Below are 14491 nucleotides of genomic sequence, written 5' to 3' on the forward strand. Positions count from 1 at the left end.
GAGACACAAAGTGGATGAGGTAATATTTTTTATTGGACCAACTTCTGTTGGTGGAAGAGACAGAGCCTTCACCGCGCTGGAAAAATAGATTGCATCATGGAATGGGCCACCCAAATGCCCTGGAAGAATACAGGGGAGAAACCCTTCCCCCCAACTAACCCCACATCCCTAGTTTTCCCCTACCACCCCACACTGGAACCCATATGGGGTATCATCAAACAATTACAACCCATACTTGATGGGGACCAGACCCTGAAAGAAATATTTCCTGAACCCCCTCTTCTGGCCTTCAAACAAACCCTACCCTCACTAAGCTCATCATCAGAAGCAAACTCCCCACAGAACAGGACACAACAATTCAAAGTGGCACCAGACCTGCCAGAACAACAGACATCTCTCCACTGTTGTGGTGATCAGTAGCCCCAACACACCTTTCAAGATCCTTGGCTACACATGCCTATCACAACATGTGGTGTACCTCATGCAGCGCATCAAATGCTCCAACAACACTATGTGGGTGAGATCAGACAATCACTATGCTCTCAAATGACAGAAGAAAAAAAACACTTTTCGCAAAGCAATCATTCCATGTCTGACCTCTCAGTTATTATCCTCAAAGGAAACGTGTGCAACACCTTCAAAAGACAAGCCTGGGAACTTAAATTCTTAACTCCGCTGGACACTAAAAACTATGGACTTAACAGAGACACTGGTTTCATGACTCACTACAACAATTTGTAACACACCCGACTCCCTACTAACCCTTAATTGCCCACTTCATTTTAAGTGGTCTCCTACAGCCTGTGTGAACCCCTTGTGCTTAATGATCTGTCCAACCTCATATTTAGCTCAGGCACTCTGGTTACGTTCTCCAGACCTGAAGCTCAAAAGCTTGTCCCTTCCACTAAGAGATGCTGGTTCAATAAAAAGATATTACCTCACCTACCTTGTCTCTCTCATCCCTCCAAGTAGGGGAAGATATATGGTGACATATTTTCCAGATTAGAATAGTAGCAAGTCCAATGAAACATGCATCTGATCAATAGAAAGAAAATGGACCAGAAAAAAATAAGCAAGAGGGGAAGTACGTGCATGTAAACTGGACCTCTCTAGCTTTTATTGTTTGTGTGAGAAACTTACATTTCTAATGATTTATCATAATACTTTGTAATAAAACCAACAGAAAACTGAAAAGAGAGAATAGTGAGAGGAAATTTGCTCATCTATTAACAAAAGAACACTGGTACCATGTAACATTTTATTTTCAGGTTGCTGGCATCTTAAGTCTCCTTTACACTGCCATCATGGTGCAACAGGGCTGTTAGCATAACTGAGAATCAAGCTCACAAGCCTTTTGTTTTTGAAAGGTTTATTTACTTTCATTTTTACAGTTGAAGGAATTTTTAGTGATGACATAGGCAGACAGGCGCTATCTTAGGGGTTTATACTGCTGCCCATCACTGCAGTACCTTGAGTGAGTCTTTTCCCAGCCACCTGTTAGTATTATTATAAGAAGGGCAAATTGTTCAGTGGTTAAGGCACAGGATTGGTGTTATGGAGATCTTTTTAATATTTCCAGCTCTTTCATTACTCGCTCTTTGATATAGTATGATAACTACTATATGTCCTCATTCCTCTATGTAATATACTGATAATAGTACTTACCTACTTCCTGGGGTGTTTGTGAGGATTGAATCTATTAATGACTATAAAATGCTTTGAGATCTTCATTTCGAAGTAGTTATACTTTGCTCTTCTATTACACTATAAGCTGATACTATGGCCACGTATTATTTCATTGATTTATTATTAATTGTTGCATGCCAACCTTGTGCTCCACGCTGTTAGGACAGACATGTTGTCTGCCTCAAGGAATTTGCAGTCTAAAAAAATTTCATTTAATGCTAAAAAATTATTGTAGCATTACAAAAGCCAAGGAAGGTAATTTTTAAGCACTTGCTAGCAAATATGCTACAGCTGCTAGGCATAGATAGATGTGTAATTCTGAATACTGAAGGCAGGGTGCTGAGCTAAAAATGGCCTGTTTCACATGCAGTATAGAATGACAGTTTTTTATTTCTTCTGTTATAAGTGGATTTAAGGCTTTGGTTCCTGAGATCAAGGGAAGAGGAATCTCTTGAGAATTGCATTTGTTAATCTCTAATCAATTTTAAGAGAATCCTGACTTTTTTTCCCTTCTGTCTCCTCAGACCTCTAGCCAGACCGAACTAGAGAATTGGATCACTGCAATCCATTCTGCTTGTGCAACAGCGGTAGCAAGACAACATCACAAAGAGGACACAGTCAAACTGTTGAAAACTGAAATAAAAAAGCTGGAACAGAAGATCGATATGGATGAGAAAATGAAGAAAATGGGTGAAATGCAGCTGTCCTCGGTCACGGACTCCAAGAAGAAGAAGACCATACTCGATCAGGTAATCTTGCTTTTATATCTGAAACAGATTAATATAAAATATCTTAGAGGCTTGTAAATGCTGCTGCTGTTAGTCTTAAATATTGAACAAATTGATTTTTCTGTACTTAGCCTATTTAAGTATGGAACTCAGAAACTGGCTCAATTCTCTGTTTTCTCTTATCAGCTTTATAGCTAGCATTGCCATCATGACTCCTCTGTTGCTTGTACTTCCAACTTAAAGTGGACAATTTAGCTGCATTTGAGAAACAGAAATCCTAGAGCAGATGTCTCTCCTGCTGTCACAATGGCACCTTATTTTAGAAAACTAACATATGGACCCTGCTTCATTAGACAGCAGCACTCTTAACCCAGGCTGCCAAATGTGTTTGGAATTCTACCCGTAGAAGGAGGGGGCTTTTGGGTCTTTAATGTGCTGAGTTAAGGAGATTTCCCTCCCTGCAAAAACCTTTGAGAAGAGGTGAGAGGAGGGAGGGGACGCTTATCTTGCTGTTCAAATGGTTCTTTTCAAAGGCTTTAAATCCACAACCAGAGGACAGATCAGTTTTTCTGTCCCTTTATCTTCCTGGCTTTTTAGCACTCTGAAAATATTTTGTACCAGCGATTTGAATTACTTAAATGAGTCCTGACATAGGCTGATTATAGGGCTCTTCCACTGATAAGATTAATTATCTCCAGTGTACCTCACTTCTTTTTCAAATATAACACCAAGCTTCATTGATTTTTAAACTACTACTGATGATGATGAAGAGCCAGGACTCTATTTGTGGAATCTTATTGGGTTTTTTGGTCTTCTCATATCTATTGTCCTTGATGTATAAAAACTGACTCTTAGGAGCTATTCAGAAGAGAATCCTGGGAAACAAAGGAAATGAAAAATGGAATTTTAATACTGTTAATTAGCACCAAATCAAAGTAGCAGTTGCCCTGGGAGAAGATTTCTACCATGGACACAAAAATATTTGTTAAATTAAAAAATCAATTAAATTAATTTTAAAACTTTGAATCATTTTTGTTTCTTTTCCCTCCTTTGAAATGCAATCAATATTGATAGAAAATTTAATTTAATGTGATTTTCCAGTATTATTTTTTTAAAAAAATATTTACTACTGTGCTCTTTTTCTCTTCCCTACCACTCCCCAATCCACACTTTTTACAGATCTTTGTTTGGGAACAGAACCTTGAACAGTTCCAAATGGACCTATTTCGGTATCGTTGTTATTTAGCTAGCCTCCAAGGAGGGGAGCTGCCAAACCCAAAAAGGCTACTTGCTTTCGCAAGTCGTCCAACTAAAGTTGCAATGGGCCGTCTTGGAATCTTTTCAGTATCTTCTTTTCATGCACTGGTGAGTTTCAATGGAAGCCAGAGGTCAGCACTGCTAAACTATAAATCGCTTGGTGGTTTCACAGAGAGATTAAATCAACAAAAGCTGGTATTGATGTCTGTGGGGTAAATTCTTACTTCAACATGCAGGGATTTCTGCATCTTGGGATGGGTACATGTCTTTGATCTAATTTAAAAATGGATACTCGGAAATGATTGTCTTGAAGGAAATTTGGTATCAAGTCTGTTCTTTTTAACAGTAGGAGAACCACACCTTTTATACATGTTTAATATTCATGCCAGATATACATTATACATATTGTCATTATAAACACACTGCTCACTGTTGTTACCAAAACCATAACAGGGCCCAAGAACTTCCTTACAGACATGGTGGTACTGTGGGTGTTCAAGATGACCCAGATCCAAAAGTCCCTGTTCCAAATTTTGAGACAGTCTCGATCCAAACTTTGCAGCTGGTCCCCATCTCTCCAGTGGGCTGAACCAAAAGCCTGGGTGTGACCAATTCTGAAATTTGAGAAGATTTAGCTCTGGCTGTGCACTTTGCAGCTTGGGCCCATCTCCAATGCCTGTGAACTCATAGGGCCTGATCTAAACCCCAGTGAAGTCAATAGGAGTCTTTACATTGACTTCAGTATGTGTTGGATCATACCCAGTTTGGCAAGACCAACTTTCCCACAGCGTGAATAAGATTATTGGTCCATCTAGTCCAGTATCCTGTCTCTAGCAGTGATCAGCACCTGATGCTCCAGCAGAAAATGTGAAACCTCTCCTATACTCTTTCCCATTTGGCAAACAAGCCTTCAGCTGTGTTAAAATGGTTTAAATTTAAATACCATAACAATACAGCTCTTTTAAAACACATAAAAATGTACTGCACACTGTTGCTTTTTGTTATGAATTTAAATGGCATGCCTGTAGTTTAGGCTTGGGTTCCTGGAGCTTTACAGAAATAGCTGAGCTCTGCTGTTGTCTTGTAGATGTCAGCTGTACCCTTCAATTGTGAATACAGAGCTGTAGTTCAGTCAGAGGCGGTTTTATTCTTTTATATAAAAAGATTAGCATCATCATCCTGATAATTGCTGGTGAATTTATATTTTTAAAGAAGCGAGTCTTCATTTACATTTGTGCTCATTTTCTTTTGCCTCTAGCTTTTCAGTGATGAATTTTATTGCATTGCATGGAATTTAGCTAAATCTGCCTTCTCATGTTGCTTTCTCTAGAGCCCCAATTTTTGAATATGTTGTTTTGGAAAAGAAAAGTTCTCCCCTTAATAATGCATCAATGGTACAGTTACATTGCTGTAATTCAAATATAGAATTGAATTGTACAAGATATGAGGCACCCTGAACTCACATTGAGTGTACTGAGTTATTATGGTGATGAGTATAATATAGAAAACTACATTGAGAGCACACTCTCTTAGGAGAGCTTGTGTAAATTAGCATAGGGCTATTAACTTCAGTAGTGTTACATTGTTTTACATCAGCTGAGGATTAGGCCCAATTTTGTTAACTAAATTGCTTTTTTTTTTTTTTTTTTTTTTTTTTTTAATTAAAACAATTTCAGATGAAAAAGCCCAAAGATTTCACTGATAGAAATGGTCTAAGCAGACAAGTTCAGAAGTCATTGTTAGGTGGGTTGTTCTGCACTGTGTTAGACAGAGGGCTTGTTAGGACTTTCAGATACAAGACAGATACTATAGGTAAACTAAGTAAATGTTCACAGGGTTTGCCTTTATGAAGCTAGAAACCTGCAACAACAGTTCAACTTCTATTTTTCCCTTACTTGTCCACTTTCCAAATGACAAACGCGATTACTCTCGGTATATCTGTTCTCTGGATGCCCAACCCAGTATTCTGTTATGCCAATTCTCATACAGTATTCATGCTTACAGTACCAAAACAACCAGTCTCTCAGCGTCTTATCACAAATCTGCCTAGGTTTCTTTGTTCTACCCATGACTGCATGCCAAATGACAGTCAGATATTCTTAGTTTTGTGTATGGGACTCTCCTACAAGTAGGTTTCAGGAAATTCACCTCCAGGGTTGAAAGGCGGGTGTGTCCTTTTCACTTTTTTCCCCAAGTCATACTTGCCATACCTCTTACCGCTTCTTCTTTCACAAAAAAAGTGTTTGAGTATCCTGCATCTTGGAAGGAACACCCAAGAAGCTTGTGAAGAAGCTTTGCTTCTGACTGATGATCCATTTTTTCCCATGAGGGATTCCCTGGTTGGGAAACCTTCCCAATTACCATGTCATGTAAAGGCAAGTATGTTTTAGCTAAATAGATTGTTATGGGTCAATGTTTCAAATGTCCAGGCAATCGACACTTATCTAGCTTGAAACTTCATTTCAGCTCCCACAGAATTATGCTGAGTGGCTCTTGTACAACTGCAGTGCCCCAGATGACATTATTATGTATAATCACAGGTATCACTGGAGCCCCACTGGAGTTTGGGGCTGGATTTTAGGGAATTAGGTAGGGTGGGTTATTTTGTTATATAGCACAGATTTCATGGGGAAATACGATAGCTACTGTAACAATCTGTACTCTCTCCCTCTATAAAATCTGCAAAACTGTGCTATAGAATAATAAACTGTCATTTCCTGAGCCTCTGGAGCTGAATTCCATGGGGAACTGTGATGTCACTGAGTGATGCATTCTGGGGCATTACAGCAGATCAAAAGCTTCCTGAGAGTAGGGTGACCAGATGTCCCTTTTTTTAAAGGGACAGTCCCACTTTTTGGGACTTTTTCTTATATAGGCGCCTATTACCCGCCGACCCCTGTCCCATTTTTTCACAATTGCTATCTGGTCACCCTACCTGATAGGGAGGTAGAAATGAAGACATGGCAGGGAAAGAATTGTGCCCTGAAGGCCTCTCTTACTCTGGCTGTTAGAGGAATTCAGGATAGAAAAATATACTTAGTTCTTCATCTTCCCTTTTCTTGTTTTTAAACACATTGTTCACCTTTAAGGAAATACTTGTATTTAAATACCTGACATTTGGCCTGCTAGAAATCATGAATCTGTTTAGGTGAGCACAGTCCACTTTACATGCAGGAATAAAGACACAGACGAAGCTCTTCAAAAGTGACTAGTGATTTTGGGTACCTCCCTTTTTGGGTGCCTAATCTGAAACATTATAAAGGGGCCTAATTTTCAGAAAGTGCTGAGCACTCGCTCTTCGCAAACCAGGACTCTTTAAAATAGCTCAAACTGGGCACCCCAAACCATTAGATACTGTGTTTTTGGATATGTAATGTTGGCAGGAATGAGTTATGTTACAGTGGGAGGCAAATAGCTGATCTGGAGTCATCAGCGTTCTTGTTGCGAATACACATTGGTTGCTCCAGAGTATTTACCATTTGCCCTCTAGACTTCACTGTCAAAGCCTGTAAGCAATGGTATACTGGGATGCTCCAGCCTTTAATTTTAAAACCTTATGGCACTGGCAGGTGGCAGCTCGCACTGGGGAGGCTGGAGTAAGAAGAAGAACACAGGCCATGTCCAGATCCGCCAGCAAACGGAGAAGCAGGTTTTCTTCTCTTTGGGGACTGGATACTACCTCAAAGAAAAAACAAGGGAGGCCAAGCATTAACCAGGTAGGTAGATAGAACACTAAGCTTCATTGTTATTTTCAAGGTATATTTTATTACCATGCAGAAGACACTTTGAAAAATAACCCCAGCTCAGGCAAAGAAGTGTTGCTTACGCAGAGCACTTTTAATGTGCATTGCATACCCAACCTTAATCTCGCCTGTTTAATCCTTCATGGTTGTGTAGTCATCACACTTAATATTCTCTTCAAAATGAGTCATTGCAGTTGCAGATAAGCATATAACAGCTCATGTTTAAATGGTCCTGAGTGAGGTTTGAGGCTCATACCTTTTTTGAGATGAATGGGTTGTGTTCCTATTGATGCTGTCCTTTGTCTGGAGACTGTTTTCTGCAAATCTGGGTTAGCCAGACAGCAGCAGCACATCTGTTTACAGCTGCATTTTTGTAATAGGAAAAAAATACAAAATTATTTTTTCTTGAAATGAAAGCTTAGAATTTGTAGAATGTTGCAGCTGAGTTTGGAGAGAGCCCTGTAATGGACAACTCTTTGTATTTAGGAGAGACGATCCATGCTTCTTTTGAACAAAATCTTTCAAGTTTTCATGCTGTCCCCAGGGCTGGCTCCAGGCACCAGCTTTGCAAGCAGGTGCTTGGGGCGGCATTCAGAACTGGGCGGCAGTCCGTGTCCTGCGGCGGCAATTTGGCAGCAGCTCCTCCGCTCTTCCCACTGCCGCGGCTTTTGGGTGGCAGCCCCGCTGCTCTGTTGCAGCAGCGGCAATTCAGCAGCGGCTGCTTGAGGCGGCAAAATTGGTAGAGCCACTCTTGGCTGTCCCTCCCAAAACTTTCCACAGACATATGTATTTCAGCGGATTAAGAAGGTGTTTCCCTGCCTTACTCTCCCAACATCCCTAATTATAGCTTTCAGATATTGGTAGTTATGTCTCATCTAATTGCAGGAATCATAGGGTTTTCTTTTTCTTCTGTTCTCTTTTTTTGGGAAGTGGGCGGGGCAGGATTTGTTTTGGGTTTTAGGCCTGTGATTTCCTCCTGTCCCTGTTGTTAAGACAGTGGTGTGGGTGGGGGAGTATTTATTGCTGAGGAATATGCCATGTAATGTGTTGTTAATGAGACATTAAATATCCACATCATGTACATTCTCATCAACTCTTACCTTTGTCTTTCTCTCTAGTCAGTTCAGCCCAGTGATTACAAAGGGGGCGGAGTTTCACTAGACAACTAGCTGGTGCCTGATGAGCATTTTCAGAAGTTACATTTCCATTGTGTGTAACATGCTTGCTTTTAAACAAATGTCCCCAGACCAAGCAACGTCCCTAGTGCTCAGCTAGGATTCTGTCCATGCCAAGTTTCAGATGTCAGGTATTTGTGCCATAGATTGCCAAATCCCACTCCCACCTTCCCTCCCAACAGAGGGAGGTGTATTTCCCCCCTGCTCTTCCACAACCCTGAATTGGCTGAAGGAATTTTGCTCCAATTAAAAACATTAGGTCTGGACAGAGACCAAGCTTTAAAGAAAATTCAGAAAGTGAATGTTTTGGAAGGTTACCAGGATGTCTAACTCTGAGGGGGTTAGGCACCTAAATACCTTTCAGGATCTGGGCCTATATGTTCTCTGTAAATGTAGGTCCCATCCCTGCTGATATTTACTCATATGCTTAATTTTAAGCATGCTAGTAGTCCTATTGACTGTTAAGGATTTGCCAAATGGGGACTTTAGATTGTAAGCTCAATACTGAGCAGTGACCATATCTCTTTCACATCCTGCATAGTTCCTGGCCCATCTTAGACACTACATAAAAAATAATTAATAACACAATTATAAACAAGTGAATATATGGAGTTATAGAAACTGTTTTCCAATCTTAACTCTGGGAGGCTCCTTGTAGTGCTTGATGTAATGAAATCAAAGCTTGTGTCTTCCCTTCACCAAGATGATAAATGCTTACACCCTATGCCCGTCTATAGTGGATTGTTAGTTTTTGCAGGTGTGCCAGTCTGGATCCATTCCAAGTTGGTTACTACCTGATCCTGCAAATACTTCTCTACTTGTGTTCTTGCTCCTGCACAGTCCCATTGTCTTAGTGTCCTTACCTCATGCTAGATCATTGACTGTTACTTCACTAGCAAGAAGTCATGTTGCACCCAGACTGTTGTGGTTGGAGGAGTGTTTACAAAATAAACAAATAAGCTTGCTTATAAGAATAACTACACAGCACTCTTGATCTGGAGATCTCAAAGCACTTAGTGAAAGTGGGTAAGCGTTATTATCATCATTTTACAGATGGGGAAACTGAAGCACAGAGAGGATAAAAATTGTCCAGGTTCACACAGCAAGTCACTGACAGGACTGGAAATAGAGTTCAGGCCTCCAGTCTCCCAGCCTGGCGCTCCATCCACTAGGATATTCTGCCTCCCTCTGTCTTTTTAGGAATCTGATCTTTTTCTTTTATATTTTTTGCGGTTATCATTGAAATAGATTTTGTCAGTTTAATTTACATGCTTGATGTCAGAGATTTTTTTCTTAAGACCCTGTAACATGTCCTACTTAGAGTCTGTTTTTAGATTTGAGTGCATTATTGCATTATGTTATAAAAAAGCACTTTTTGCTCTGCAGGTCTTTGGTGAAGGAGTTGATTCCGTGAAGAAGTCTTTAGAAGGAATCTTTGATGATACAGTACCAGATGGTAAGGTAAGAAAAACCTGGACATTACAAAGGAGTTCCATTAATTTATTTGCCTGCTTGAAAATAAAGCACATTCTTGCAGTGCTAGTAAGATGAGGTAAAATATTGATAGGGTGGCAGATCCTATGACAGCAAACTCTGCCTGTCATAGGTTCTACCAGGCATGGGGGACAAGATGCTGGGCCTGCACCCTCTGTACACTAACATCTTGCCATGAATGGGATGGAGTCATTGCAGTCATAGCTACAAGGATCCACTGGACAATCCATTCTGTGGCTAGAGTTGCAGAACCCATAAGGACTATGAACCCTAGGAGGATTCCTAACCTACCTGTTTTAGCATATAACTAATTATAGTAGGCATTAATATTGTTTATAATAATGTCATCATTTGCCCTGTGCTAAGTTTTTACTTCAGGAGATGGAGGTGATGATGCAACAGTGTATGTTAATATACAATAAACAGGCCTTGATAATGTTAATTGTAATTGGCAAAGGATTTATGTGAACCTACTGCTAATTTAGGATTATTGCAATTGGAAAGTACAGTATTCTCCACATTTAGCTTTAATACTATATGCAGCTCCATAAGGCTTTTAGCTTTCCCAAAACAACCACAATCCCCTTCCCAAGTACCCAAAGGAAAGTCAGCTATAAAACACTGTTAAACCAGTGCTAAGGAGCACATTTTTAATGTAGTGAGTAGGGATTTAGCTGTGTGACTCCATTTGCAGCTAAAAGGAATTGTGCAGCTCTATCACTTTATCAGAAATGTACCCCGAGGGCCCAACTTCAACCTACAAAAGAGAGAAAATGCAAAATGAATGCTGGGATATGCTATCCTGTAATACCTAGAAACCTTAGCACCATCAGCTGTTTTCTTTGTGCTTGGTTAGATAACTGGGAGATATGATGCATTGGAGCCCTAATTTTTAACATCAGTACTTTTTTTTATATTATGCCCCCCACATTGCTAATACCCATAGGCATAGCTCCATTTAACTCCATAGGAATTTTGCATTGACTTAAGTGGGGTCAGGATTTTACCCATAGTGTTTGTGGTTTAAGCTTATTACTTTACACTTGTATAGCACCTTTCATCTGGGGACTTCAGAGCACTCTACACTCACTGCTGAATTTAACTCATAATTCCCCTATAGAGTGGATATCTTATCCGTATTTTACATATGGCGAAACTGAGGCTACAGTAGAGTTAAATGAGTTGAGCAGTGTCCTGCAGAAAGTCTGTGGTGGAGGCAGGAACAGCACCCACATTTTCTGGTTCTCTATCCTGTGTATTAACCATAGATCAGCCTTTCCTGCTTGTTATATTCCATATCTCCTGGTCTATTTGTATTTGTCTGTCCCAAGAAATGGAAACTATGTGGGTATTTTAATTAGTGCTGTGTGATCACAGATACAATTTAAAAATAAAGTTTTGGAAGGGATATGAAGCCCTCATGCATCAGGGCGGAAGCCAACCTGGAACTCCTGGGGGTTAGGAAGAAACTTTCCCTGGAGGCAAGTTATCTCAGAACTGCCTACTTCAGTTTCTTCCTCTGAAGCAGCTAGTGCTGGCCACTGTTGGAGACAGGATACTGGACTAGATGACCACTGGTATAATTCTGTATGGGAATTCCTGTGTTCCTACCACCTACATATTGAACTTCGCTATAGTGAAAGTCCATTTATATTGTTATTGTGATGTACAATAAAAGCCGCAAATTTTTCCGGTCCAAATTGCAATATACAAACTGCAATTCCATTGCTACTTGAGCATCCACTAAGGGCTGGTCTACACTAGAAAAGTTATACTGGTAAAATTATGTTGATTATGGGTGTTGGTTTTTTTAACAGATATAGCTATACTAATATTAGCCCTAGCACAGACACAGTTATACCTGTATAAAGGTGCCTTATACCACAATAGCTTATTCTTCTTCCCAAACTAGAGTAAGCTACACTGGTATAAGCACATTTATACCAGTAACATTGTGTCCACACTGGGGGGGGAGTGAGGAGGTAGGCATGTGGAATTGCTATTTTAATCTACACCAGGATAGTTAAAACAGCAAAACTTTCTAATATAAACAAGCTCTTAATCTAGGTTTGTGAATAAAATGTCTTCCCTCTAACCGGGTTCCCGGGTGTATGTATAGTACAGCATACTGACTTCCTTACACTTGGTATTGAAGAAGAGATGGATGATATTTTACCATTAATGGATTTTTCTATTCAGAGGGAAAAAGAAGTGGCACTGACCAGCACCCATCAGCATAATCCTGATTGTGACATTTGGGTTCATGAGTATTTTACGCCATCTTGGTTCTGCCTGCCAAATAACCAGCCTGCTTTGACAGTAATCCATCCAGGTGACACCACAAGAGATGTTTTGGAAATGATTTGTAAGGTAAAGGTACACTTTGAAATGAACCTTTCAGTGACAGTTTTTCATTTCCAATTTTTAGGCTTTTCATGAACAAATCTGCTATACTGTGTTTAACAGACCAGTTGGACTTTAGGTGTAAAATCACAATCACAGTGAGTTGTTCAGTAAAATTACACCACGTTGAATAGGAAACAAGATCCTTAAATTTAGCGTTTAGCTTTTTTAAAGAAAAGTCTGTGTTTTTGTCTGTGTTTTCTCTTAAAGTACTGCAGTGAATCTATAAACTGCCTTCACATGACATCCCCACCAAGCCCTCTACAGTCCTTTCCGAGGTGACACAACTGCATGCAATTCATCTCTTCCCCCAGCAATGTCTCTGTTCCCTTCCCCTGACGTGCCACCAAAAGAACTTCCTGCTGCTGAGAACCTGCACGATAAGCGCTGCTGCCTTCTTCCTTCCCATTACCAACCCCACCTGCTTCCCCAAGACAGAGCTAGCTCCTGCCAAACGCTCATGTTACCTGCCCCCGCCCAAGTGTAATGACGTCACCCATTTCCCAAATTGCTAAGTAGCTCCGAGTTTTCAGGTGTCATCCACCTGCCCCATAAGGTGTGTTCTGAGAGCTAAAGGAAGAACTTCAAAAAGAATATGAAGTCACTGGAATAAAAAAAAAATTATCTGTGTTTACCCATGTTGCGGAGTCAGTTTCATTCAGTGCGGGGAAGGGGAGGAGAGAAGGGAACTACATCCATATACTGGAAACATGCATTTACTTTTCAAAAGAAATAATTTAGATAAAAAATTGGGTAAGCTTGGCTATTAAAAGCTTCCAAAGTTTTAAACTTCCAAATCTCAGGAAATTAAGTTTATAGCTTCAGTGAATCTAACCCATACTCTCAGTGAGTAGTGCCCAAATAATGTATTCCACTAAGCAGCTAACTTGCAAACTAAAACTAACTTTCAGAAACTTAAATGCTGTTCTGGGGCTTCTTTTTACTTAAAATATCAAGATCTATTAACAACTTAACTTTGGGGAGTTTTAAAGATATGTTGCATATGCTTCTAAAGAGCTGGAAGGTGCAAAGAAAGGCATTTGTTTTGAGTAATTATATACTGTACTCAGCTCACTGCCAGGTGCACTTCTAAAGACTGCTGCAGCTTCTGAAAGCTCCTCATTGTAGTCAGGGAGAGATGACATTTTTAAGAGAGACACATAATAGGGAAGTTGGGTGACACACTATTAGTAATGATTTATTTTTAGGGCCGATATTTTCCTTCTGGATAAGAGTGATTAACTCAGTGGGTCAGATCCTCAGCTGGTGTAAATTGGTGGAGCTCCACTGACTTCAGTTTACACCAACTAAGGATCTGGTCCATGTTACATTTTTGTGGTTTGGGGTTTATTTAGAGCTAATATCTGTTTCCTTCCTTTCCATAATAGTTGTCAGTCTGGAAAATACTGATGGATGCATTCTTTTCTATAACATTTAATAATCAATCTCTTTCTTCTGTCTCTTGCATTCAGCTCTTTCTTTTTCCTTTTACTATCTGATCCACATCATTTCACATCAGTTTGCCATCTGCCATCTGCGAAACAGTCAAGTTCTGGTATAGTAAACATTTCAAGATCTACATTTCATATAAACCTCTTCATGTTGTAGACGTAGTTAAGACTACCCATGTCATTAAATTGATCTTCACTATTCTATCCAATAATTCAAAATGCAGTAGAATATTTGCAGAATAATGCATTCTTCTTGCTAACGCTGCTGTTTGCATGTAATCATCGTGTTTTAGGGTTTTTAAAAATATTTTTAGTATTTGGGTTTATTTTTTAAGATAGTTTGGTTTTCTCTAAGATTTAACAAGTAATGTCATTTGGAAGCCAAGAAAAAAACATCAGTTTGTGTGTGTATTTATGTATTTCATACTAACACGTATCTATGTACATTTATATATAAGTATAGATAGATATTGGTATACTGACTGTATGTTTCCAAAAGGTGGGGACTGGTATCTCCTGAACTGAATGAAATGCCAAAGCCAAATGTATCTGCC

At 39.7% G+C, this 14491-nt stretch overlaps 1 protein-coding gene across 11 annotated transcripts in view; it reads left to right on the forward strand.

Annotated features, from left to right (window-relative positions):
• Positions 1-14491, forward strand: part of TIAM1 (TIAM Rac1 associated GEF 1) — a 260244-nt gene that overhangs the window by 181424 nt on the left and 64329 nt on the right. For all 11 annotated transcript variants that reach the window (XM_074970828.1, XM_074970866.1, XM_074970834.1 and 8 more), the window contains 5 exons: positions 2211-2435; positions 3594-3779; positions 7241-7387; positions 9976-10050; positions 12283-12453. In XM_074970828.1, coding sequence (XP_074826929.1) covers positions 2211-2435; positions 3594-3779; positions 7241-7387; positions 9976-10050; positions 12283-12453 — 804 coding nt within the window. The remainder of the gene's footprint in view (positions 1-2210; positions 2436-3593; positions 3780-7240; positions 7388-9975; positions 10051-12282; positions 12454-14491) is intronic.

The sequence above is a fragment of the Natator depressus genome, chromosome 1 (assembly GCF_965152275.1).
Source record: "Natator depressus isolate rNatDep1 chromosome 1, rNatDep2.hap1, whole genome shotgun sequence".
Classification (NCBI taxonomy): domain Eukaryota; kingdom Metazoa; phylum Chordata; order Testudines; family Cheloniidae; genus Natator; species Natator depressus.